This window comes from Callospermophilus lateralis, chromosome 1 (genome assembly GCF_048772815.1).
Source record: "Callospermophilus lateralis isolate mCalLat2 chromosome 1, mCalLat2.hap1, whole genome shotgun sequence".
NCBI lineage: Eukaryota > Metazoa > Chordata > Mammalia > Rodentia > Sciuridae > Callospermophilus > Callospermophilus lateralis.
The window spans coordinates 89,862,690-89,890,407 of record NC_135305.1 but is presented as its reverse complement, the minus strand read 5'-3'; the positions used below and the strand labels follow the sequence as shown (position 1 = coordinate 89,890,407).

The following is a 27,718-nucleotide window of genomic DNA, read 5'->3' as shown; positions in this document are numbered from 1 at the left end:
CCCAAATAGAAAAGACAATCAGTGAAATTTTCCCAAAATCAAAATAATTAAGACATTTTTAGAACAAGGGAACTTAATATTTTATTTCAATGTGTTCCCATGATTCTTTGTAGAATAATCACCCTTGTTGGATTCAAACCTTCAATAAAATATGATAAACAATCTTTGATTCAATGGCATCATAGAATGTAAAAAAAACTGGGGCCAGGGGGGTCTCTGAAAGAAAAAAAATGGTATGAAAATTTATAAAAAAGAAAATGGAAGCGAAATCAAGAGAAATATCAGGAGCAGGAACACAAACCCAGAGGTGATTAGGGACAAAGTTAGCCACCCACCCCAAGGATCCCTGAAGATTCTAAAGGAATACAGTACAATAAAATTGATAATAGCTCCCACATGACACACAGGAATTCTATTTTTAGAAACTATATTTCACAGCTTATTGGAAAGATTAAATGAGGGAAAAGCACATAAAATGTCCCTCATATGTTGCCTAGGTTGGTACACACCAAATGCTCAATAAGAAAGTGCTTGAACTTTCTCCTTTGTCCTATTATTCATTTTTCTCTTCCAAATCTCTCATTTTCTGGCACGTTATCCTCCCCTGAGCTTTGCTTCTGCAGACAACACCAGTCTACATTATTCCATACATTTACTTCAAATGCTCTTAAAGTATGTTCCTACCAATAATCATAAGGCCCAATTAAAGAGAGCTTCTTCAGTACTGTTCTCACCACATGGGACAATGTCCCAGGTGATCTGGTGTACTGGGTTCCGGATATAAGGAAAGATAAGAGCAGCCTCTTTGGCAGCCTCAGATGAGAGCCAACCCCTACTCAGGAGATTAGAAGGAGCTGTTGTCTCTAACAAACCATGAACAAGACAACTTCAGAACCCCAAGAACCCCAAATAACAATCTGTATCAATACTCAGTCGAAACTCTGGAAAAAAATTGCATTGTTTTTTGACCTGAAAATAGTCACTCACCCAAACATTTGGGGCAGCACTGTCCTGGGGGTGTGTGACTAAGGTGCTGGGGACAAGAGAGAATGGGACAGACTTCTCTCACGCACTGTGTCCTGCCTCCCTAAGAAAAGAGAAAGAGAAAAAAAGCACATTTAGAAAAGTCAGTACATATAGATTGTACAACCAAGATATCTGGAGCAAATCTAAGGCCCTTCCCTATTATTGGGTACCTGGGGTGACTGCTCAGGTCCATGTAATTCCTCCCAAGCATCCTTTTATCTTCTCCATAGGCTCCTTGAACTGCAGATGCAAAAAGACTGCCTCCCAAGAGATGATTCCAAATGGCATCACCTCCCCCAGCCCCACCCACTGCCACCTTTCTTCATTTTTTCCCTTCTCAAGACCAGCTTCAGGTGGGTCTAACAAACCATCTCAGTGTGCCTAGAATTGGAGACTTTCAGTCTTAAAACCATGAAAATTTCATGCAAACCAGGATGAGTGGGCCACCCTAAAGGTCAGTACCCTTCTTACCACTCATTCCCCTGCAAGCAAAGGAACCCTCTGTATTTATTGAGCCTTTTTCTCCTCTTTCTGACTCCCAACTTTCTGCAGTTTCTGCAGACATCTTCCTGCAGGAAGACCTCACTGTCTGCCACAGCTTGAAGGTATCACTGGGATGGCTCACTGAGGGTTCAACTAGAAGATGTGGCCAATCTGCTGAAAATTGATGGCTCCGAACATTGTTTAGTAGAACCATCTCCCTGGATTCCAGCTAATCAAATCCGTTTCCATTAACTGATGGTAAGGTTATGATGATTAATATTGGATGAATGGAAAGAGCCTTAGAGGCCCATGGAAGAACTTTTCGAACCTTTGAATATTTTTCCTACTTTCTCATTCTCATTGTTGACCCTTTCTGTTTCTCAGCACCCTTTACTTCTGACACCTCTTCTTTATCCTTGGCTTCCCTTCTTTCTCTGCCCAGGAGTATCTCTTCTCTCTCTGGAATGCAAGATGCATCCTTATGCACTTCTTGTCCAGCCTCAGCAAATTTTAACTGCTTATTCAGAAAGCTGGGGCAGAGAAAAAAAATACTTTCCAGTTAATTTATATATAACAAACCTGCAAGGCTGATTGACACCTATTCCTTGCAATATGAATTACCATGAACTTCATTTATAAGTTTTCTTTTTTTAAGAAAATATGAAAATTCAGTAAATTTTACAAGACTAATAGAATTTCAGTGGATTGGCTTGTCCAGGATTTGAGCTAGAAATCAAACTAGTGGACTTTCAGGTGTCCATTGTCATGAGTGGATAATTTATATCTCAGGGGACCTCAGGAAAAGAGGAACTTGAGGCTCAAAGAGCCTTAGGTCCATCAAGGGAACGATCCAACATTAGACATTTCCTCACACCTTCTGCATGAGTAGCAGGCATTAGCTTTGGCCTTGGGGATCCTATTAATTTTCATCCTGGCAAACTGCTGTCACCTCTGTTTCCGCTTTTTCTATTTTAATTACTAGTTTACTTTTTGGTGGTGAGGAGTAAAAAAGAGAGGGCATGTTATATGTCTTTTTAAATATGTGTTATTTTGAAACCTCTTTAATGTTGGATTCTTCCCCAAACCAATAGAGAACATGTGAAAATACCACAAAAAGCTCATCTGTTGTTTTTATATCATTTCCCGATCAGCAAGAATCATTAAAAGTCTCCCCCAAATCCCAAGCTGTTCTGAGATTTCTCACTCAGCCCTGCATGATCCTGAAGTTAAGGGCCTGTCATCAGACTTCAGAGGTGGGTGACCTGAATCTGAGCAAGCCCCTGAGATGGGCTCAAGCTTATACATAAAACACAAAAGTCATATCCAGAGGGAGGACAGGATGGCACTGCCCTTCACTTTTAATTTCAAAGAAATTCATCTGCAAGCAACTTCCTTAGTCCTGAAGCTTCCAGCCACACAAGCTTGCCTGTGTGCTGGTTTCTCTTAGGTGTACAGAGAACACTTTCTTTTCACCCATGTATTCTGTTCTTGTTGGATCAGCATCTATTTTTCAAGCATATTTTAAAATTAAAATTTGAAAAACATTGCATAATTGCAAAAGAGTTAACTTATCCAACACTTTGGAAAGCTGGCAAAAGAACATGTGTACTCCAGTAATTCTCCTTACCATGAGGTCAAAGAGCAAATTTTGCATACATAATACAACTGCAGTTTGTGTTTCCCAAGAGTCGTTAAAGTAACTTGAACTCCAATCTGGGTTTGCTGGTTTAGTCAAGTTTTATTTTGTTTGGGTTGCAGTATTGTGGCACAGCCCAAGTCCCGAGGCAGCATTCCAATTAATGCCTCCAAAGAAAGTGCAGGCCCTTCCTAGGAACACAGTCACAGCTTACAACCCGCCACTATGATTTCAACTCAGCAGGGACTCTGGTTAAACTACAGTCTATGGCTATGCTGTGAACTAAGAGGGTTAAAATAACAGGAGTAAACATTTCTGGTTCTAAAAATGAACAAATTCCTACTGTAACCACACTAACTCAGGCTTTGTGAGATTGTCACGAGAGCTCTCTGATTGGCTTGTCTGACTCCACTCTCTTCCAGTAATCCCTCCTGGAATGTTCCATATATCCAGGACTCCTTTCCAATATCTATCCACCATTCCATTATCTTGTCAAATATTTCTTTGGGGCCATCATAATATGTTGGGGATATAGCAATGAATATAATACACAGAAATCACTCGCCTTAAAGGAACTTCCATTACCAGTGAGCACACCCCCCATTCTTGCTTAGCTTCACCACTCACAACTGCCTTCAGGATAAGGTTCAACCTGCTCAGGCTAAATGTCAACGTAGTAGAGTGTAATAGTTGGTGTATGCACACCAAAATCTACTTCCTTTTTCTCTCACAGAGCTATACTACATTTCCCACACTCCCTTGCAGGTAAATGTGACCCTATGACTGAGTTCTGATCAATGGGAGGTAGACCCACAAGCCTACCCAAGAGAAATTCTTCACACACAATCCTCCATGCTCTCATTTATTCTCTTAAGAGTTGACCTACTGAATGGAATAAAGAAAAGGCCTAGTTCCCTGGGTCACCCTATCGATATCTACCCTCAAGATCCCTGTAATGAACGGAAATAAGCAAGAAATAAATTGTTTTTTGGTACTGCACAATAGACCTTTATTACATCAGAAGTCTACTTTGTCAAGACACCCAGTAATCTCTCCAATCTGCCTCCATCACAACTCCAACATAAAGTGAAGTTTCCAGAGTTATCTTATTTCTTTATTGCCCTCAAATACATCCCACTTTCCATCTTCTTTATACACACCTTTTTCCCCTCTGACCTCCATCACTGACCCCTATAAAAATTCTGCTTCCTTCAAAGTCAATCTCAAGCATCTTTCCACCTGTGAAGTTTTCCTGAGCCCTTCAATTTCTTGGAACCTCCTTCGCCTTTCCGTATCGCCTCCCTTCTCCTCTATGCCCCTGTATATTGGACACATACATAATTTTCGGTACAACATACATAAATGCTTAATCCTACAAGATGAAATTAGATTTACCTCCCAGCTACATTGTCTTGAAGGCAAGAACCAGTCCTATCTGCCTCATATCCTTCAGGAGAGTGAAAGTTTAAAGAACACCTCAATAAAAACTTAGTGAATCAAAAGTGGAGCTATTACACACAATGAGCTCCAGAATCTGGTGTCTTCCAGACCTCTTTATAGAATACTGAGGACATGGCTCTGGAGAGTCTGCATCCCAGATTTATCTTTGTATCTCCTTAGGGTTTGCACAGTCTCACCTTGCATTGTGGACATTTCAAGTACTAACTAAATGTTGTGGATGCTGAGATGTCCAAAGCAACATTCAACTTCAAAATGTAAAACTGGTACAAGTCCGACCAACATAATTAAAAATCTAACATCTTATTAAATGTTGAAACATTGCATGATGGTTAAAATACATAGAGACAAACTACTCTATTCTTATCTGGTTGTCAAGTAAAAGAATGTGCTAGAAACTTTCATAATATTTGAGTGTTCTGATTTTCACTATTTTGCTCTTCCTTAGAAAGGCAAGTTTGTTCTCGAGCAAAGGTCATTTATTCTAATTGCACATCCAAGTACTTCTCTTGACAGTAGCTGTTTTTAAAACAAAAGTCTGAAATCTATCTCAGGCGTATTTTCTGTGCTCTTATTTTGTTTTAGCTGATTCAGTCAAGTACACAATTGCTTTGTGTCAAAGTTTACCCTAGAGCAGCAATTTTGCTGCATAATAAAAATCTGTCTTCCTAAATAGTGTGATGAGTGCAAGATGCTAAAACCACAGCCATGTGCATGTGGAATGCTTCTCCAACCCCTGAGGACCCGCTGAGAATGAGGGCTGGAAACTGTCCTGTAGCATGAGACATGGCACTGATCCCTTGATCAGGATGCACAGCCTGGCTCCTAACAGGAGGCTGGGAGCAGAGTTGCTAAACAGTTACCAAAAAACTCTCTAGAATGTGGTGGAGCTGATTCATTGCTAAACAATGCTACAGGCTATCACATTCTACAGAGATGTTTTCTTATGCCCAGTTGATTTAAAAGAATAGAGTTCTTCGTTTATTCTGAGAAGATGGTAGGAAGAAGGGAGAGAGAGCCTGGAGGGGATATGCAGGAAAGAAATACATCTCAAGTGGGAAGGATTCCTGAGTGGCCCCTTATTCTTATATTACCACAACCAGAGGTTCAAAGCTGACTTTCGAGCAGAGCAACCACTCCGAATTAAAAATTGGGTCCAAAGAGAATCACAAAAAGAAGTAGAAGTCCTTAGCCATTCTTCTTTTTGGCCTAGAGCTTGATTTCACTAAACTTTCAGAGCATGACACTTATTTCCAGTCTTGTTACTTGGATTTTCCCATTCTTGACCAGCACAGAACAGAAAACAAAACAAAACCAAAAAAAAAAAAAAAACCTGCCAATCAAAGTGGGAAGTGAAGGAGGCCATTGAGCTGCTGAACTGAGGGAGCAGGAGTAGAGCGGCCAAGGGGACAGAAGACTCCCTAGGAACAAGAAGTAGATGTCAAGCCCAGGTTGTTGGAGGCCCTAAATACTTTTGTCATTGTAACAAGTCTCCCAAAGACCCTGTGTGCTACCTATCCTCATCCCTAGAGTAGAAGCTGAGGCACTAAACCTTAGGGAACTTGCTCAGAAAATATACCTCCCAAAAAATAAGTGGCAGGGTCAAAATGCAGATTCAGTCCTAACGTCAAAGTGGAGTCCTTTCCATCAGTTATGGGCTCCCAATGGCTGCACAGTTTCTTAGTTGATAATAATATGAAGTATTATCAACCTGATGGTCAGAACTTCTTCCCCTTTGAGCCATTTCTTATGTCTTCCCATAAATTCTGGTTATAGCATTATATCTGCTTCTTAGATGCAAATGGTTTAGATACAATGTAGTATCTACATTTTGTTATACTGAGATGAAAATCCAAATCATGCATTCACTTTATTTGCCCCTAGGGCTTTTTACTTGTCTCATTTTCCCTCCCACACCCTTCTTTTCTGTTCTTCCTTCTGAAATAAGACATTCCTAATGTGGAAATCTGAAAGTTGGAGGCTTCTCTCAGGGAGCCGTTAAAGGTGATTATCATCCATCCCCATAAAGCTGTGAATAACCCACCAACAAGGCCCTTTATCTCTTCTGCAATTCAATTGAAAAACTTTGCTGTTGAATCCACAAATAAGGATGTACCATGTTCATGCCTGAAAACCTGTAATGGCTCCTCATTGCCATCAGGATTCCCAATCTAGCCTGGGTCAGAATAACTCATGGAGTTCTTGGAAAAGAATACATATGCACATATACGTGGGTGTGAATACACACCCATATATTTTTTGTATATATATTATATATAAAACATATATAGATGAGAAAAAAGAGGAACAAATAGGTGCTACACACATACACAGCCAAGTACTGCTTAACAAGGAGGACACATTGTGAGAAATAAATTATTCAGTAATGTCCTTGTTGTTTGAACATCACTGAGTGTACTTAGACAAACTAAGATGGCTACAATATCACTAGGTAGTACATGCAGACCACGGTTGACCAAAATGTATTTATGATGTACATAACAACATGCAATGACAGTGGGATATATTTGTGAATGCATATACCACTGTGGTGTAAGAATTTATGTGTAGGTATCAGACTTACCCATTAGAACAGTATTTCTCAAATTTCAAATTACTGACATTTGGGATCTGCTCATTTCTTGCTGCGGGGACTGTCCTATGCATTGCAAGATGTATAGCAGCATCCCTGATCCCTACCTCCTATGTACCAGTAGCGTCCTTCATGCCCTGGTTGTAACAACCAAACATGCCTTCAGACATTGTCACATGTATTCTGGGGATCTGAAGTCACTCCTAAGTGAGAACAGTACTAGGCTAGTGTTTCCTCAAACCATCGACCAGGAGCATGCACTTCTAACATCTTTCAAATGTCCATGAGGATGCTATCCAAGGCACTCTACTTTGCAAAATGTCTCCTTAGCAGGAGCTCCCAGCAAGCAGGACTGAGGTTTGTGTACAATGTTAGCCCCCCACAAGTCAGCACACAGCATAGCTCGAAACATGTTCTTGAGACATGTGTTTTGAAGAATGAAGCAAATTTTCCATGGGGAACACTTCCCACTGAGGGAAGAACCAGGCCCAGTCCACCTCACTGGTGGCTGCAGGCATCTTTTCTTGAGGCTTGGGAAGGTAGGAAGTCAGGGAGAAGCAGGGTGAATTGGAGCTGTGAATAAAGCAGAGTAGCAGAATTGTGCACTGAGACTACCACAGGCTTTATAATCTGTGCAGATCCTGGAAGCTTCCTGCACTGAAAACCTGTATGTTTTGGCTACATATGGGTTTCTGTTTCCAAGTGATAAAATAAAACTCAACTGTAATCTTACACACAGATAGCCAAACATGTCAGCAAAGCTCCACCAGCATGCCCATTTTGTCCCATAAAAATCTCAAACAAACAACAACCGCTGAGAGGGACCCAATGGACCGACAAAAACAAAAACTCTTTTGTACACTTCATTACCTAGTCAGAGAACCATGAGCCAGTGCTCCATCTCAAGAATCAAAGCCTGAAACAAATTCCTTTGACTTTTCCCATCAACCCCTGTTTCTAAGTCTAATTGTAGCATTGTTTATATTGTTTCAGTTTCCTGTTGCTGCTCTAAAAAAATTACCATGAAAACTTAGTAGTTTAAAACAGCAGGCATTTATCAGCTTACAGTTCTAGAGATCAGAAGTCTGAATTTCACTTCACTGAGCAAAAATCAAGTTTTGGGCAGAACTGTGTGTGGGGGGGGATCCATTTCCCTGCCTTTTGCAGATTCTAGAAGTAGTCTTGCTTACTAGGCTCATGGCCCCTTCCTCCCCATTCAAAGCCATTGGTGTAGCACCTTCAAATCTCCCTTGGCTCTGGCCCACCTGATGTCACTTCATCTCCTTCTCTTACTGATGCTCTTGCCTCCCTTTGATGAGGACTCTTGAAAGAAGGATAACTCATATTAAACAGGATAATAACTACATGATAAATCCTTAACTTCATCACATCTGCAGAATGTTTTTATTATTATTATTATTATTTATTTTTATCTATCTATTTATTTATTTATGTTTGGTACCAGGGATTGAACCCAAAGGCACTTACCCACTGAGCCACATCTCCTGCCCTTTTTTATTTTCATTTTGAGATGGGGTCTCACTAGGTTGGTTACAGCCTCGCTAAATCGCTGAGGCTGGCTTTGAACCCACCATCCTCCTGCCTCAGCCTCCTGAGCCACTGTGATTACAGTGTACACCACCATGCCTGGCTACAGAATAGCTTTCACTGTAGAAAGACACATTCACAGGTCATAAGGATTAGGACATGGACATCTTGGGGTTGAGGGGGTGTATTATTCTGCCTACCACAATTAAGAAATGATATTTGATTCCTCTGTGTAGTCCCAGGTGTGATTCTTTCAGGATGAATGCCACTATAACACACTAAAATAGTCTCTCCCTCAGTGAAGAAGCTAGTGTTTGAAATGTTTTTTGAGACAGGAAGATAGCCAAGAATCTCAGTGCAAATCCTGAAAAAAAAAAATTCAAGCCCACTCCTTAGTTGTCCTTCCTCCTATTAGAACTTGAACTTCAAGCCAGACAATCTGTCTCATTTATGCACTATCTTCTCATTGTCACATGTAAATCATAAGTGCTGATGGACAGCGTCAAGAGTAAATTTTTTCAGACTGAATAAAGTAGGAAAACTGTCCTGGTAACCCACAGGCCTCTTTGAAGGCACTATGCCAGTCCTTCTGGTCAGTACTGACCCCTTAAATTGAAGCTCCCACTAAGCTGTAGGACTTGGCCAGTCACCCTTTGGCCCTGGCAGTAAGTCCTGAAGGGACCTCAACGTTCTCGTATGATCAGACAGATGGCTCCCAAAGAGTTTGACCATGTTCATCATATTCCAAGACTCTTGCCAAAACTGTAGGAAAATGCCTGTCCTGGTCTCAGCGGGTGGATTGTATGGCACATACTGCATGCCCTGCGCCTGCTGAGACCACAGCCAGAAGCTGTCTTTCAACAACTTCCCAAGCCAGCTATGGAGACAGCGCTGGACCTCTAGTGCATACTGGGGCAAAGCCAAAGGCCATAATTTCATGAAATAAATATGAGATTAAAAAATATATAGGTGATGGACATGTTGTTACTTTTTGTTCCATTAGTCTTATTTTCTAAATGTTGTTTAAGTATTACATTTAACTAAGTTTCATTTTTAAAGGTAGAACTCGTTTCATCTTCCCCTTTGAACTCTCAATCATACCTCTTCCCTGTCACTTGGCTGAATGGCACCGGGCTTTGTTTATGTTTTTGTTTTGAAAAAGAAAATTTAGAAATGTATTCCCTTCTTGCAACCTGAGCTTTCCATCCCAGATATGACTGAGTTCCTGTTTGAGGTGCATTCCAACTGGTTGTGGTTTTCCACATATAATTCACTCCCCTCTTGGTCAATTTTAGAAGCAGGAAGATAAGACCACCCCATGGGACCAAGCTCAGATGAGATTGCTGAATAAATACCCTGGGAACCAAAGGGTGAAGAGAAGCCCTGGGATCCGAATCGATTGGCCAGCCCTGGTTTGTTTGGTGTGTGGAAGCAAGTGCTGAGGGACAGCTGGAACTGAAGGGATCCACCCTGAGGAAGGTGACACCCCTTCTGGTCCATTAAGCAGAGGTGGGAGCTTGCTGATAAGGGCCCTGAGAGTCTGCCCTGCCATACCAGCCAGCATGGGTGTTCCCTCTCCAAAACAATCAATATAAACAAACAAGTAAATCCACAAGAGAGCACCCTCCTGATATTTCAGATTCCCAGAGACCTTGTAGACCACCCTGGTAGTATGTTTCTCAATGCCACCCAGCCACCCACCCAGCAAAAAAAAAAAAAAAAAAGGAGAAAGACAGAGAGAGAAAAAGAGCAAAAGGAAAAAAAAATAAAAAGAGCCCTTTTCCTTTTTTTGTCATTTTTATCAAAGTTCAACCTTTCATCATCGTGTAAGTAGTCAGGGCTGTTACAAGGCTGCTGCTGACACATCAAACGCTCGATCTACAGTCTGGCCTGCTTCCAGGGAGATGAAAAGAACAATCATTCAGAACTCACACCTCCTATGAGTTATGAGCCATTCCTGAAAGGAAGGAAATAACACCACCGAGCAGGAGGGGATGTCTTCATGTTCCCCAGGCTATCTATGCCACAACACCCAGCAAGCTGCTGTACACTAAGCAAGATGCCACATGAAGGCTTCCAACGGGTCCAAAGTGTCTAAGAAATATTGGATGGCAAAGACAGAAACCCAAGCATCAGCAGCCAACTGACCTTTAAGTTTGACCACCTAAAATAGTTCATCTGTACTTACTGCATTTTTACATATTGTTTTATTTCATCCCCAAAATGTTTCATATAGGTGCATCACTTGCCCCCTAAACAAGATGGAACATTCCCTGAGTACAGAGGTCATGTTACTGTTTTGTCTTCCATAGCGCCTGGCTCCACAGTGAGACCATAGTAACATCTGAAGTATTTGGTTTCTGACCAAACACCTACTTGTTGGGTTGCCAGTTAAAGCTGAAAGTAACTCAAAAAAAAAAAAAAAAAAAAAAAAATGTGTGTGCTCCAGTGAGGTTTCCTGAGCTACAAAAACACTGGCTGTCTTGAAATGAATTGCTCTTAACTAAGATATATCTGGACCCCCCTCATTACTTTGAGTAAATTATACTTTGAGGGTTTCCTAAGTATAGTAAGTCTGAACACACTACTGAAAAATAAGATTACATTTAAACTTCATCTAAATTTTTGCAAAGCAACTGACTAGTCACAGCATTTTGGCTTTCATTCACCCATTAAACAAACATTTGAGTTTTTCTGCATCAGACATCATGGCTTTTAAATAAAAAGTACCAAAATGTCTATTTAGTATGTATGATTATGTCAGTCCCTTTTTTGTATCAGTTGAAAATTTCCCAAAATTATAACAAAAATCTAAAATGCAAGTACAATGTCATAGAGCACTACAATAAACACTCTGGCCTCCATCAAGGAATATAGTCCAGAGAGACCAGAAGTTTCTGGCACTATTCATTCAAACTAGCAGCACCTCTGGGTATTGGTCTTGTCAACCAATTTTAAGTTTGTGTTTTGAGATAATCAGGCTGCGACCCAATCTTGGCAAGCTCTCTGGATGACTCTAAATGAGGCCAGATATGATCAAAGGAAAAGAAGTACACAGTTTGTTGGAAACAGCTGTGGTGGGGGGTCCCAGCTTGGGCCAAAGAGTGTTCTGACATGTCTGGGCAAGTCCAAGGAGGGGAGAGGTGCTTGTTGGTTTTTCCTGAGAGAAAATCCACCCTACGGGAAGAAGAGATGAAACATGACAGAATCACCTAGTGACTGAGCCTCATTTCAGAAAGAAATTATCACAGATGGAATACATCTGTCACTCAAATCATGCCATTTCCAGTATCATGGTTGCCTGGATCTCTAGTCCTGGATGAGAAAGAATGTTGAAAGAAAAACTCTTTTGAGTTTGAACTGTGTCACTAAGGCCTTTGTGGTACAAGCTCTACAGATCTGGGATTCCTATAACTGAGAAGAACCAACCAAAAGGAAAGTGATGTTGATCTTTACTTCCTCAACAGAGACTTCTCATTGCTTTGTTATCTGAGGCCATCAGAATATTAGTGATAGTGTACAATCAATGATGGGGAAATTGTGGCCATGCCAGGCTGAGAACAAAAGGTCCTAGGAAACTGGTAGTAATGCTGAGCAAGGAAACAATGACAGACAGAGATGGTGGAAAATGAACTCTTTCCCAGCCCAGGAAAGTGATAGCTCCTCTATCAAGAATTCTGACTTTTGAGGAAGATACTATCTTCCTACAGAAGGATGGTTGATATCAATGAAGTTCAGTATGTACTAATATAAAACAGTATATACTCACAAGGCATAGGCAGATTCTTAGACAATGGACTCATACATTAGCCAGATGGGAAGAAAAAGTGCTTCACCTGTTGTAGAAACAATGAGCTATATTACATCAAGCTCCTCTTGGAATAATATTAAGCCAGATTCAGAATGATCATCTTGAACATTGACCAGAAACTGCTTAGGAGAGTCCAGAAGGAAGTGGATGCTTCACTAAACCTGCTGCTGGCTAAAAACCTTGCCTAAAGCCAGGCATGAGATTTGAGTGGACAATAGTTCCATAACTGTGACAATATGATTGACAACCCTAAAGGTCTTTTTCAAGATGGAGAACTGTAGGACTGGGCAAGTTAAATTTTTAACTTCATTAAAAAGTATGGTAAGAAAGTTCTACATGAACAACACAATTGGTACCTTATTTCAGAAAATTATACAGAATGGAAAATCATTCTGGACGTTTTTTTAAAGGCCATAGCTAGAAGGACAGAAGTTCAAGGACTTGCCAGGACTACTCTAAAAGCTTCAAATAAAACCAGGGACAATCTCCATGGTTCCTATGAAGGCAATGGAAAAAGACTGGAAACTCACCTTTGAGTAGAAATCAGAGGATGTCTAATCCACTCAAAGAACAGTCAAGGTTTCAGTGATTAATGAGCCAGAGAAGTCCTTCAGAACACACCTGGGGCTCTTCTCAAATACCAGCATTGAAGGGGAATATTCTTGGGGCAAATGTCCAGGACTAATTCAGAAATATCCACCGTGTCACTATGCAAGCCTAACATGAGGATGATGGTGACATGATACTTTAAAAACAGGCAGATAAGTGTAAGTTTACATATATGGCTGCACACCCAGCCCTTTGACCAAGAAATCCAGAAAAATAACTTCTTAAATTGATCAATGTTATTAGACAGGGATTCAATAATCATTGCTATGTTTAGTTATCAAGTAATTCAATATACATAATTAGCTCATGGTCAGGACATATGCTAAAATTCCAAATTAATTTGACCTTAACCATATGCAATAGCTAATAGTGAGCATTCACCATGCTTCAGACCCTGGGTTAAAAGTTTTGCTTCTATCTTATCTTTGCATAAACTCAATAAGATAGTATACCCTTTTTCCCAATTCACAGATGAATAAATTAAAATTTAGAGATTGTCAAGTCACTCTGTTTCAAAGTAGTAAGGGATACAACCTGAGGTCTGGAGGAAGTCTCAACTTCATGGGCTCATTTCTTTGAACCATGTAGGTTTCCAATTTTCCTTCTTAATTTAGAATCTAGAACTGTTTCCTGCCTATATTGAATTTAAGGCACAGGTCTGTTCATGTCAAGAGGAATTAAGATTTCATAAATATTTTTAAGTTCTTATTTTCCCTCAAGCTACTGATTCATCACCTACTATCTGGAATTTCACATTTCTGGATACTTTTACTTCTACAAATCTAATAATACAGCAAATTTCGAGTTTTTGAGAGAATTCTGACACAAATATTTCATACCTAGTGCATGAAGTGAATGTCCTCTTAACAAAGATTCACATCTTTTTGCCCATAACACTGGACTATGCACAGGACTTTCTTCAGATCACAGATTTGTTCAACCAGCCTTTGGAGTTGTGAATGTTTGAGAATAGAATCGTTTAAAAATTTTGCTGTGAACAATTTTAGTGCAAACACTGCTCCTTTCATTTCCATGTTTTCAGAAAGCTTCTGCTTTTTCAAGTAAAAACCTTTAGACCCTCTGAGAAATATTGATTTTGAACCCTTATCCCCTTGTGGTTGCCGGTTTTCCCACCTTGGTGTATGTTATTACTGATGTAGTGAGAGGAACCATTTTCCCAGCAGGACTGATTCAAGAGAATGAACCACTTGTGATTCCAAAGAAAGAGAGTACCAAGGAGGGTTTGGGGAAGATGGGTCAAAACTTGAGCCTAGGGCTGAGGTCGTGGCTCAGTGGTAGAACATTTGGCCTGCTTGTATGAGGGACTGAATTTGTTCTCCAGCACCACATAAAAATAAACAAATAAATAAAGGTATTGTGTCCATCTACAACTAAAAAATACTAAAAAATCTTGAGTCTGGACAAGTTAAAAGTCTCAGTAGATCATACTCTTGGTCCTAGCCTAACCAAAATACCTTCTTAAAACAAAAACACAAAATAATCATTGCACAGTAATGTGGAATTATACACAATGAAGAGTATAATATAAATGTAACTGTATTTTTCATCTTAACAGTTTCTGGAGGGGAGATGGAGACCTTTTGTTTTGGAGTTTCATCCATAGTCCACGAGCACACCTTATCAGATAACTATTTATAACAAAAAAGTAATGTACAGTTTCAATTATACATTATAGTATAATGTACAATATAATCCTAAACACTAAAGGCCACAGCCACCATAATCTACACTTGTGAATATGCAGTACTTCCTTCAGATCACAAGTATGTTAGTCAATCAGAACTAAGACTAATATGATCATTAACTAATGAATGAATGAGTGACCTTGGGCAATTCATTTTAATCTGAGTCTTGCTTATTTTATCTCAAACAAGGCTGCTATGAAATTTATGAATGTAAATCTGCTTAAATGGTCCCGAACAGTGCTTGATCTATAAGAATTCTGGTTAAACTTTGTATAGCATTGTCCCTACCACTACCTTCAGGCTAGCCAGTCAAAGTGGGTTTCACTGGCCAAGAGAACAAGGCTCTGAAAGGTACAGGGCTGTGGCGACTTTCCCTCTGCATTAGTTGGAGAACGTTTGTGTTTTTCTTGGCACCAAGAACACATGGGGTAGTCTTTAGGGTGCACAGTAGTGTATACATTGCCCATGTATTTGCATAAAGTTTCAAAGCACTTTCTTGACATATACAGTATGACAGCTGCTGTCACAATATATTTATATAAGTTCTACACAGGTTTTATAAAATAAACTTGCTAGTGTTTGTTTTCCTAAGGAGGTGTTTGTTTGGGGGGTGGGGATAATCATTTCATCACACTATAGAAAGTAACACATCCTGACATGCTCCCTTTACCCAGGCCACAAATAGACTTGTGTTACCTATTAATACGTGAGGCAACCCCACAGGTATAGTAGGTCACTGTATTACCATTTTCTTTAAAATGCTTTTTCTGTTAAAAGAAGAAAAATCACTTTGAGGGGTGTAGTAACCACCATGCACTTGAGGCCCAGATGAAATAGATGGCTATGACCATTAGCACACAGAATCCTTCCAGCTAATCGTGATACCCCCAGCCTGGATGCCCGTTTTCCCACATGAAGGACTTAGCCAGACATGAAAGACAATGACAATTCCTTTTCAACATATGCCAACATTCACCTCAGTCTTCTTTTAGAGACATTAGAAGCTCGGAGAAATCACACCTTTCCATCAAAAATATCAGTGAAATTTACATCAATGATCTCCTACAGCATTTTATAACATAAAAGTTGATGGGGGTTCCATGACAAGTCATCTACAAAGAAATGGATGTGGGTTGGGTTAAATAAAGTTAAATAGATTTCTTTATTGCATGACCTTTTTTTTAAGAGAGAGAGAGAGAGAGAGAGAGAGAGAGAGAGAGAGAGAGAGAGAATTTCTTTAATATTTATTTTTCAGTGGACATAACATCTTTATTTTATTTTTATGTGGTGCTGAGGATCGAACCCAGCGCCCTGCGCATGCCAGGTGAGTGCGATACCATTTGAGCCACATCCCCAGCCCAGTTGCATGACTTTTTTAAATCTGTTAATGGATATAGATATCCAAGGGGGATATGGTGTTTCCCAAACCTAATTGAACACAGAAACTTTATCATGGCACATGAACATACTCTGGCACAATATAATAGGGAACACAATTTGAAAAATGCTGATTGACTTTAATTTCCTTCTGTAGGTCAGTCCTAAGGATCTATAGCTATAGCGTCCTTCCTAATTGGGGCAATTCTTGGTGAAAATTTTTGTTAAACAAGTTTTTTTTTTTTCTTGAGCAATCAACTAACTGAGCAATCAACTCTATCCCCTGAAGCCTTTCTACCCATCCACAAACACTATTTAAATTCAATTTTAAATTATATTTTTCTAGATTCCAATTATGTTTTCTAAATGAGATTTCTATAGTATTTGTTCTTTTTTGTTGTTGTTGTTGATTTGTTTGTTGATTGTTTCTTTGTTGTTTTGTTGTTGTTTTGTAGGATACTGTCAGTACAAGCTATGTCAGGGACTTCTACATCTCTATATTTTACTATAGAAAAAAGACTTCTAGGCTTCAACACAATCCTTTTACAATTCTATAAACCAGGTCACCCAACCAATGCCTGACATTTCTGGAATATTTATAAATATAATACTATGAGAACTCTACCTCCCACATCCTCTGAAAACATAGCTGGCTACAAATTCCCCAGGCAGATTATGTGGGATATGTGGTTTCCATGCCTTTAAAGGGGGTATTTGTAGGATATGCCAAGGAATATTTCAACCTTGTCTTTCTCCTGAGTGTTTTTAGCCTAGCAAACTAGCCCCTCAATCCCTGACTCCTAGAGAGAGAGACCTCAAAATAGTGACATGCTGTAGATAAGTAATCCCTCATAGGATCCCCAGTAGGTGGTAATGGCAGAAACAAAGATCCAAGGAAAAGGTTTGTTTACTCCATGTAGCTCCCACTGGGTGGGACTCACAGGACCACCAGGTGAGGCTGAGATTGGGCTATTTCAGGTCAAAGGAGCAGAGTAAACAGCATAAAACCAGGCAGGAGCTTTGGGGATCAGGCAAGGACACAAAGCTAAGAGCCACAAGGACCAACTGCATTCACTGTGCCGCTTTCCAGCTTGGTGCTTTGAAGAGGCAGGGATGACCGAGCATGAGTTCACACCCATTTCTAGCCACTGATCCCCCTGATACTAAAATTTAAATTATATTTAGGAAATATAAGAAATTTGAGGCAGCTCCCTCATTCACCTATTGTTGTTTTTAATTTATGACCTTCAAACTTGGCTCAACATGCATAAATAATTTTATATGTATAGTCAAGGTCTATATCCATTGTTACCACCGTATCCTAGTAGCTAGCATAATGTCTTTTTCTAACAATAAAAAAAAAAAAAACACAAATTTTCACTGATAGACTGCAGTACCACTGGGCATTTTATGTTCTTTAGTTGAAATCCTAGTGAGCACTTTTTATGAGTTTCCATAATTCACATTTTATTGCCCATGTAATATTCCATGATGATGGTATTTTTCATGATGAACTCATAGTGACTTTTCCAAATGCTAATTCTGTCTTTAGATAAGCATGGCTTCAGTATTAATTTAGATAAGAATTAGCCTCATTATTCTGGCTAACAGCCATCTCCTCAGCCTGACTGTCCTTCTCTCCTCAGAGTTTGCCAGTGGAAAACACAATGACAGTTTCTTTTCTTACACACAAGCGCCTCTCCTCCACTTCAGGTGGGTGGAGTCCACGGCTGGTGCCTCCTTCCAGGTGGGCAATGTTCATTTCGCAGAGAATCAAGGCTGAGGGTCAGCAAAGATCTCATGGGCATTTCTGACAGGCACATGGAAACCAAAGGAAAGTACCAATGCTAAGAAAACCAGTCATGGTTCCCTCATCTGTGCCATGCTCTGTGGAAAACAGCTAAAACCAGTAGTTTTCAAATATTTTTATCTCAGAATCATTTTATACTTTTACAAATCATTGAAACTGCCAAAGGTGTTGATATGGGTTACATCTGTTGATATTACTATATTAGAAATTAAAAATTTTTAGAAATACATTCACTTTAAAATATCAAAAACTCACTAGATATTAATTTAAATAATCCATTTTATGAAAAATAGCTATCTTTTCCAAAACAAAAATGTGAGAAAAGTGTCAATATTTTACATTTTTGTAAATCTCTGTAAAAGACATTGGGTTCTCCCATTTGCTACTTTCAGTTTACTGTATTGTGTTGTTTGGGGTGTAGTGTAGGAAGAAAATCTACCCTTACACAACTGTGTGATTACAAAATGAAGGATATTAATAGCCATTTCAATTGTGGATACTCTTCTTTGATATGATGCCAAAATTTTCAACACTCTTAAAAGTTGGTTGTAATATGGAGTACAAAACTACATCAATGAACTATCCTCTTACATTAAAATTCATTGCTCTATCTTATATTTTGAGTGGATATTCTTTCCAAGCCTGAGGTTTTGGCAACACTATGCATTGGTCATTTGGAAAGTGTTAATTTAGGTAGTTCATAATTAAATATGAAAAAAATGCATTTATTCCTACCATCTCTTCAGAAAAGCCTTCATTAGAAAGCTATCAAGTTCACAGTGCAGATAATTTTCCACGATTTAAGTTTTCACTTGACAGTTTATAACTTATCCCTAGTCATAAATTCTACTACTTGCTTTCCTTGAAGTGGCATGCTCATTTTTTTTTTAATTTTTGAAAAGATATCTGACAAATACCCAGTTCTGTGTAACTATTATGTGTCTGTCAAGTCATTCTTTCTGGTAAAATGGAATCCCATGAAATTAGTGATTAAGCTAGTTCACAATTCAAATAAACACAAATGCATTTCCCTACCCACCCCAGATAGCAACAGGACTTCAACATGCAGCAGGACTTTTTTTTTTTTTTAATGCCCCATGTAAAAACAATGTATAGTCAAGGGTAAGATTTAATAAAAGCTAATAATTTTTAGCTTCATTGAGAACATTTTAAGGGAAAATGACAACCTTTTTTCTTTCTCTTTCTTTTGCTACTGAGAATACACAGTGGTAGATAACACACTTTAATGTCACTGTTTGACCTATGCCCAGGTTCTAGCACTTTTATTCACCATCTGAGCAAAAGTAAATAGCAAAACAGGCAAATAGTGTCTTAGTATTATGATAAAAATAGTTTTAACCACACAGATCTCCTGAAATGGTTTTGGGGACTCCCAGGGGTCTGGGGACCACACTTTGAGAACCACTGATTTAAATGCTTTGACTTTTACATTCTTGAGGTCTACCTCCATGAAGTAATTCTCCTAACTATGATAAACAAACCCAAGTACAGCAGCACATTTGGGTCATAGAAATGAACTCTATGGTCCCACAGAAACACTGTACATCATCACTTAAATCGGCAAGTTCACTTAGCAGACTGCAATGCCATATGGGCTATGCAGTAAAAATGGGGGGGGGGGTCATCAACAGCCACCCACAACGCCAGCCAGATATGGGCAATCAAAGCCAGAAAACACCAGTTTTGTTCCAGTAAAACTGTCAAGAATCCACATTACTCATTGACACTCATATTTTCAGGTATTCAGTAGGAAAAAAAAAAAAAAGAAAGAAAAAAAGCAAACAAGTCTGTTGTTTGGGTAAAAAAAGAAAAGTGGGCCTAAAAGGCAAGATTGAGAAAGAACAGATGCTTACATCTCTAGAGTTTGTACTTTTTCTCTAAAAACACATCTGTCATCAACTTCGACTTAGAAGACCAACAAAGCACTTTCATAAATAAACACAGTGGCCATTTTCATTTTAGTAACTAAATTCTTGTAATCAATCTGATGGCCCCAAGGAGTCAACTATTCCTTCTCCAATATGCTCCAGGCAGGATGTTCTCATAAGATGGTCATTGTCATAAGTAAATTGGGACCTAAAAGAGTCAGACCTGGTATGCTGAAGTCAACAACATGGCCTTTTCAGCTGTTGCTTAGAAGTTTTATCCAAAGAAGCAAATGAGAAGTTTCCATATTTCCCTTGTTCCAAAACCCATGCAATCCTTACACCAAGTTGATCCATGACAGAGAAATAATCCAACAGAGAACTCACAGTTCATGACAGATAAACATCTATGTTGTCTATAAAATTATCCTTTTGCCGCATTACCCTGACTCTCTCTGATCCTGTTTCCTCACCACCCATCCAAATCTCTCTACCCAGAGCTACAGCCCCTACCCAGTTCCCAGACTGATCAGGGCAGAAGAAAGGAGGACATCACCCAGACTCAACCCTTCTACCCTCCTCTCAACTCCTCAGAGAGGCTTCATACTGAAGCACCCTTCCTATTTGCTGGAGTGTCAAACCCAAAGTAGGGGGTCCAAGATTGTTTCTGAAACTCCACAAGCATTCTTGAATTTTTATCCAAAGACCTCCTGATAATGGGTGTCAGCTTTCAGATCAACTCATCACTCCTCTCTCTGCCTTCCAAAGCTCTCTGCAGCTGGACAAAATAATTAATAAATTCTGTTTCAGTTTCTAAACAAATGTGAAAGACTGACAAGCAGATTTAAAATATCCTGGCATCTCTATCTCCAGTGCTTTTCCTTTTAGGCACTAGAGACACACCAACACACTTGTGTGTCCCTTGCTACTCCCCAAATCTTGTTCGTGGACAAACAAGCCTGGAACCTGAAATGAGCACTAAATGCTAATGAACCTCCCCATCTCTTCTCTCCCAGCCTGACTCATGTTTTCAGGCTGTATTTCTACCTCAGTCCCTTCTTCAATCACTGAGCATATATTATGCCTAGTATCCAGACTTAGGGTTGCTTCTCTCTCTGTCTCTGAACTGTAGGCTGAAGGGCACATCCTCCTTCTTGCCAGTATAACTGCTTAAAGAGGATGCATAAGCTTCTGCATGTATAAACACCATGCACTCCTGATTCCTGAAAGTAGGCTCTGCCCTTCTGGGATCCTCAGCTTCATCTTGGGCCCCCAGCTCCAGCCGTTTGCCTGGGCTGTGGAGATCTTAGTCTTGTGTGCCTGCTCCTACATCTGGGTGAACCTCCACTTTTTGAACCTACCAACAACTTCCTCCCCAACAGCTGTACTTCCCAGACAAATATAAATGTATTTAGAAATCTAGGGAAGCAGTTCAGAACAATTTTTAAAATTGGTAAGTAACTTGATTCAAAGGTCAAATTAAAATTTATGCTTTCCTTAGCAAACTCTCTTGGGGAGGGCACATTTACTATGTTTAGGGAGGAGCAAATGCTCATTTATAAACATCAAGTAAATAATTACATACAAATAATTTGTTTGGAATTTTAAAATTCGTCTTTTCAATTCACTGAGGCAGAACCCCTGAGTTATTATTTATCAATTAATGCGACTTTATATCCTCCACAACTCCGGAAGTTATTATCTGACACCTTGAAAAGAACAAAGGGCCAAACCTAATGCCAGAGATTCTCTTATTTGTAGAAACTTTCTTCCTTGGACATGTGCATCAGAACTATCCATTTCCTAAAAATACTTATCACATAAAAGCAAGCTGTTTCTGTAACTGCTACATCAAAATCTAAGTGTCTAGTCTGGGATTTTAATGAACACTGGCATATACTCAAGATTTATATTAGTGTTACTATCAGAATATGAAATCAGTATATGAGAGTCAGTAAATAGAGGAATATGCAAAACAGTTTACGCAATCCTCATTTACCACTTTAGGAGTCTACAGGTAATATCTAAAACCGTTGAGCCGAGAAAAAGTAGTACACGCATATTCTTGAATAAAATGGAAAAAGAAATCAGAAGAAACAGCTAAAAGCATTGGAATTGGTCACCTATAAGGAAAAGAATATAGAGTGAGGATGGGTGAAAGGGATACTATTGATTTTACTATTAACTTTTAACCCTATTTTTCTTTTTCTATGCCCACATTAAATTTGAAAATGAAAATCAAACAAAAATAAAGAAGATAAAATACTCTATTTTTCAGTTTTCATTTATTCAAAATAACATTTCCATCCTATTTTTATTAAGCTATGGTAGTAAGATAGCACTTCTGGGGAAAAAAGTAGGAATCAAGGGTAATCATTTTTTCAATTTTGGTTGAAAATTTCCTGCTTCATTAAATGAGTAAAGACATTTCACAGAAACATCCCTCTCAATAAAATGGGCAATCGCCTACTAAATCCCTACAAGTGATCCCAAATGAATTCTAAACACAATAACTTGGACCTCTTCAAATTTTTTGAGTGAGAACTGTATAATGTATACAAAAATGTCACAGCATAAGCCATAATTCCATATTCTCGTGGAACCCTTACAATTTCTCTTTGTGTTTAGGTCCTCAGAAGACTGAGAGAAGATTTAGAAGTTTGGCAAAAGATGTTGGAAGTAGCAAGAAACATACTCAGGAAAGTAAAGACAGAAAGATGGAGAGAGGCAGAAACAGGAGAAATATGGGGGAAGGACAGATAACTAAGAGGCACGAATTCAATAGTTAACATCCCTCAGCTGCTGTAGCAGAGCTGCCACTCTACCAGCAAGTAAGCACACAAAGGATCACAATCTGATGACACCAGATCTATTTCCCATATGAAGCGTTTTAGTCAGCTTCACATCACTATAACAAAATACTCCACACGGGCTACTTATGAAGTAAAGACAGGTTTATTTTGCCTCACAGTTCAAATCCAAGATGAAGTGAACCCATCAGCTTGGGCCTCTGTCAAGGGCAGCATATCATGACAGAAGCTCATTGTCAGAGAGAATATTTACATTTTAAACAAGAGCAGACAGAGACAGATGATAGGCTCTCTCCCCACAGTTCCTTTTGGAGCATGCTCCCAGTGACATAAAAATCTTCCATAAGGCCTCACCTCTTCAATGTCCATAGCACCTCCGGAAACCACCACCATCCTGGGGACCTAGGCTTTTCATATGGACCTTTGGGAAATATTCATCTATACTAAGGGAGATGGAGAAAGGCAAAAGTGCCAGGACAAGATGGCAAGTAAGGAATCCAGGGGTAAGTCCAAACCAAAGGAGCAGGAGAAGGTCTTCCGATGAGGTCAACTTCCAAGTGGACCAATGTGCTCTCAGATACAAGCGGGGAACCCAATTAGACAGACACTTCCGTACTCCTGCTCTTAAGAGGGGGATCCAATAGAAAAACATGTGGACACAGGGGACACGGATAAACAATAGTGAGATCCAGGTGTGGTAGCACATACCTATAATCCCAGTGGCTTAAGAGGCTGAGGCAGGAGACTCGCAAGTTCAAAGCCAGCCTCAGCAACTTAGTGAGGCCCTAAGCAACTCAATGAGATTCTGTCTCTAAATAAAATATAAAAAAGGGCTGGGGTGTGGCTCAGTTGTTAAGCACCCCTGGGTTCAATCCCTGGTAACAAAAAAGAAAAAAACAATAGTGAGGAGAGCTTGGAAAGGGAAGGAGATAAGAAAAGGAGGACATTCCAGGGACCATATAAAGAGTCAAAACTTCCCCACAAGGGCCCCTTGTCTTCACTGTTGCTTTTGCCATAAACCTGCTACCTGCTATCTCTGTGTCCTGTTCTTCAATTATTTACTGAGCCGAGACAACAACCCCAAGACTCCTAGACAGTAACAATATCACAGCACTAAGTAAGCTGAATTGTTGTCACCCTAGGGTAAAATCAGTCTTCATGGATGCCTAACAGAAGGTTACAATAAGAAAATGTTTGCTTTCGTTTGTTTTTTTGAGGTGCTAGTGATCAAACCCAGAATCTCACGCATGCCATGCAAGTGCTCTACCACTGACCTATATCCCCAGCCCAAGACAATGTTTTCTATGAAGAGTATATGGGTTCCCAAAGATATATGACGACTAACATTAGGTGACGAACTTTGACATCTATGGGTATTGGTATAAACAGGTAATCAATATATCTATTACTAAGCAAATGTTTCTATACTTGGGAAGACTTAAAGCCCTACAACATTAAGGAGATTAACTTGGATACTTCCAAAGCAATGCTGTTCTCATGAGAAGACATCTCTTGTGGAAAGTAATGCCCAAGTTTCTTCAGGTTATACTTTCCCCCTGTGAATCTCTCAAATAGTTCTAATTTCATTTCACTATTAGTTGCAAAGAGCATTCCAAGCTTCCTCAAACCCTCTCAGATCACATATCAACTTCCATGACAGGAGCTAATTTACAGTTCACTTTTGGCATCTCAGGAGAAGCTCAGAAGGATGGCCAGACATATTATCACCAGAGTGAGCATGAGGTAACTGCTGTGTCTGAGACTATCTGAGCCATTGCAGGGAAAAGGTATATGTTGTTTGACCATTTTGCCAGTGTGGTAGATCCTTTCCTCCTTCTTCTCTTATATTTTACTTTTTATTTATTTATTTATTTATTTGTTTGTTTGTTTGCTTGCTTGTTTGTTTATTCTTGGCAAATCATAAAGGAATTGGCTCACCCACTCATAAGCTTGTTAAGTTAAGCCAAATCTAAATTACCCTGCAGGCTATTTCAAATTCCAAGTTGAGCAGCAGAACTTAGAAAGATGCTTATAACAATAGCCCATCACATGCGCTATAGAACTTTAAAAAATATTTGAATTAAATACTAAAGTTTCCTGATGAAGAAAAAACTTCTATGAAGGAAATCAGATTCTTCCTAAATGTTTTGAAGCCTCAAATATGTTTAAGTTACTATATAGAATTCAAGAGTTCATCAGCCCAAAGAGGCTGTGGACATGTGGCCAGAGGTTACCTGAGCAACTCTCTTTACTGTGATTTCTCCCAAACCTACCACAGGAAGAGGAAAGAAAAAAATGGAAAAAAAAAATTCCTAGAAGGAATCACTTGTAGAATGATCCCAGAAAAATGAGACAAGGGTACAAAGCCTTACTAGTCCTAATTTTTTCACTTTCCAGTCTTGAATATTTTCAAAATTAAAGCAGTTTGCAGACTCCTGTAAAGTGGAAAGGTGCTGGGAGCCATCAGCCAAGTAGGTATGACAAATTCCTTGCCAGCTTACTCCCATGCTGTCTAGTGGAAGGACTTCTGAAAGGTGACCTTGCTCAAGGACCAGGGCAGGATCCGTGTTTAGGGTGTTCCCCCTTTAGAATAGGGCGGTTTAGCATAATAGGAGATTAGGGTGTTCCCCCTTTAGAATAGGGCAGTTTAGCATAATAGGAGATTAGGGTGTTCCCCCTTTAGAATAGGGCGGTTTAGTAATAGGAGATTAGGGTGTTCCTCTTTTGGAATAGGGCGTATCCTGCTGCTGAGTTCCTCTTGAGTGCTTAGGGTCAGACAGTATATTTTGGGAGACAGAAGCCCATGCGGAGGGGATTTTGGAGAGAGTGGATCAGGGCAGAGTGTGGATTTGGGAAGAGAACGTGGATTCCCCCAGAACGGGCCACCAGATGCCGCAGTCTCTCGGCTGGGCACAAATCACGAGTCTCCACACAGCTTGTAGATTCAAACAGCAATTCTTTATTCCCGAACTCACACCGGCCGTCTACAAACACGTTCTGGGGGAATCCACGTTCTCTTCCCAAATCCACACTCTGCCCTGATCCACTCTCTCCAAAATCCCCTCCGCATGGGCTTCTGTCTCCCAAAATATACTGTCTGACCCTAAGCACTCAAGAGGAACTCAGCAGCAGGATACGCCCTATTCCAAAAGAGGAACACCCTAATCTCCTATTACTAAACCGCCCTATTCTAAAGGGGAAACACCCTACTCTCCTATTATGCTAAACTGCCCTATTCTAAAGGGGGAACACCCTAAACACGGATCCTGCCCTGGTCCTTGAGCAAGGTCACCTTTCAGAAGTCCTTCCACTAGACAGCATGGGAGTAAGCTGGCAAGGAATTTGTCATACCTACTTGGCTGATGGCTCCCAGCAGAAAGGCCTACTAAACAATGACAGATCTTTGGAAGTTTCTGCATGAGTTAGACATCTTTCATTAAGCCAAGTTGCCTCTAAGAACCATGATGGATAATATCCATGGAGCAGAACAATCATTAAATTTTGACAAAGGTCTTCATCATGAATTCTTGTATTACCTATATTATAATAGGGTCTCATCCCTGACATTCCATTTCCTGAATGACCAGGGGCTCATATCTCTGTTCACCACTACTTCAAGCTTTTTCAGTGTCTGGAACTTCATAATGGATGGATAGATGTATGGATGAACAGAAGTACCAAATACAAAGTGGGAAACATCTATTATTTAACTTGGCATTTTCTTAGGATAATAATACCCACAGGAATAAAATGTTAATAATGAAATGTTAATAAGGAACTTGCTTAACATCTTTTATGTTTCTACCACAGCATAAGCCAGTGGTAAAAGTTGACTAATACGGTGCCTTTCAGTAAAGTATTAAAAAATAAGTAGGAGTCACAGTACTTCAACAAATTTTTTGAAGATTTGCATTGGAGGCAGACTTTGGTCTCAGCTCTAGCTCAATCATTTGTCTATTTGTTTGTTGCTTTATCTGACGATGGTGATACCTACTTCCAATGGTTGCTAGGAAAATCAAACAAAATACCTTATGCAAACTTTCACATATAGTACCTCATCTAATAAACACAAATTTTTCTCAGAGTCAATACTGTATAAAAGTTATTCATTTGGATTAGATTTTAATTCATTAAGTCAAATTAAAATCTTTTAACTGAGGGACTATCTAGAAAAAACATGCCATTACAAAGTACCATACAGGCAATTAGCCTCACTTAAATAAAAGAAACCTCATATGACAATTGATCATTCAGTGTTGCCAAAGAATTCAGAGATAGTCCATATCAGTGGTTGGAACTCAAATGAAGAATGAGGCACCACAAAATATTTTTTCAAAAATTTAAAACAGTTTAAAAATCTTTCCATATTTCCACTAATTTTATCCAAATAAAGAACCATTTTCTTCTGTTAGTTTGTGGTTCTAGACAAGGGTACAAAGCCTTACTAGTCCTAATTTTTTCACTTTCCAGTCTTGAATATTTTCAAAATTAAAGCAGTTTGCAGACTCCTATAGCAGTTTGCAGACTCCTAGAGCATCCAGGTTTGTAAAACTTCTCCTTTCACATTAGAATATGAGTATTTGTGAATCAATTAAACTGTAATGAAGGACAGTTAAACTAACCCTTTATTTATCCTAAGCCTCTTTCTTTACACTCAACACGTGCGTGCACGCACACACACACAAACACACACCACATGCTTGGTGGGATGTGTGTGTGTGTGTGTGTATTACTTTTTAAAAAGAAATGCATTATTCAGAAAAGAGGAATGATTAGATTTTCCTGTTTGGGAAAATGTGTTAATGTTTAAGGTGAAATCCCATTGAACAATCAAGTTCCTGCAAAACACACTGATAACTGCCTTCTCTGTCCTCATTTTCTCAATTACTCACTGGGAGTCAGCATTTCCCTAAGGTTTTAATCCTAAGAATTCAGTCCAGGCATTCCACCCCTCAAGTCCTCTCT

At 39.4% G+C, this 27,718-nt stretch overlaps 1 protein-coding gene across 2 annotated transcripts in view; it reads right to left on the bottom strand.

Annotated features, from left to right (window-relative positions):
• The window catches only part of Bmper (BMP binding endothelial regulator), a 235,002-nt gene that overhangs the window by 100,564 nt on the left and 106,720 nt on the right, over positions 1 to 27,718 (bottom strand). For both annotated transcript variants that reach the window (XM_076863824.2, XM_076863834.2), the window contains exon 7: positions 988 to 1,087. In XM_076863824.2, coding sequence (XP_076719939.2) covers positions 988 to 1,087 — 100 coding nt within the window. The remainder of the gene's footprint in view (positions 1 to 987; positions 1,088 to 27,718) is intronic.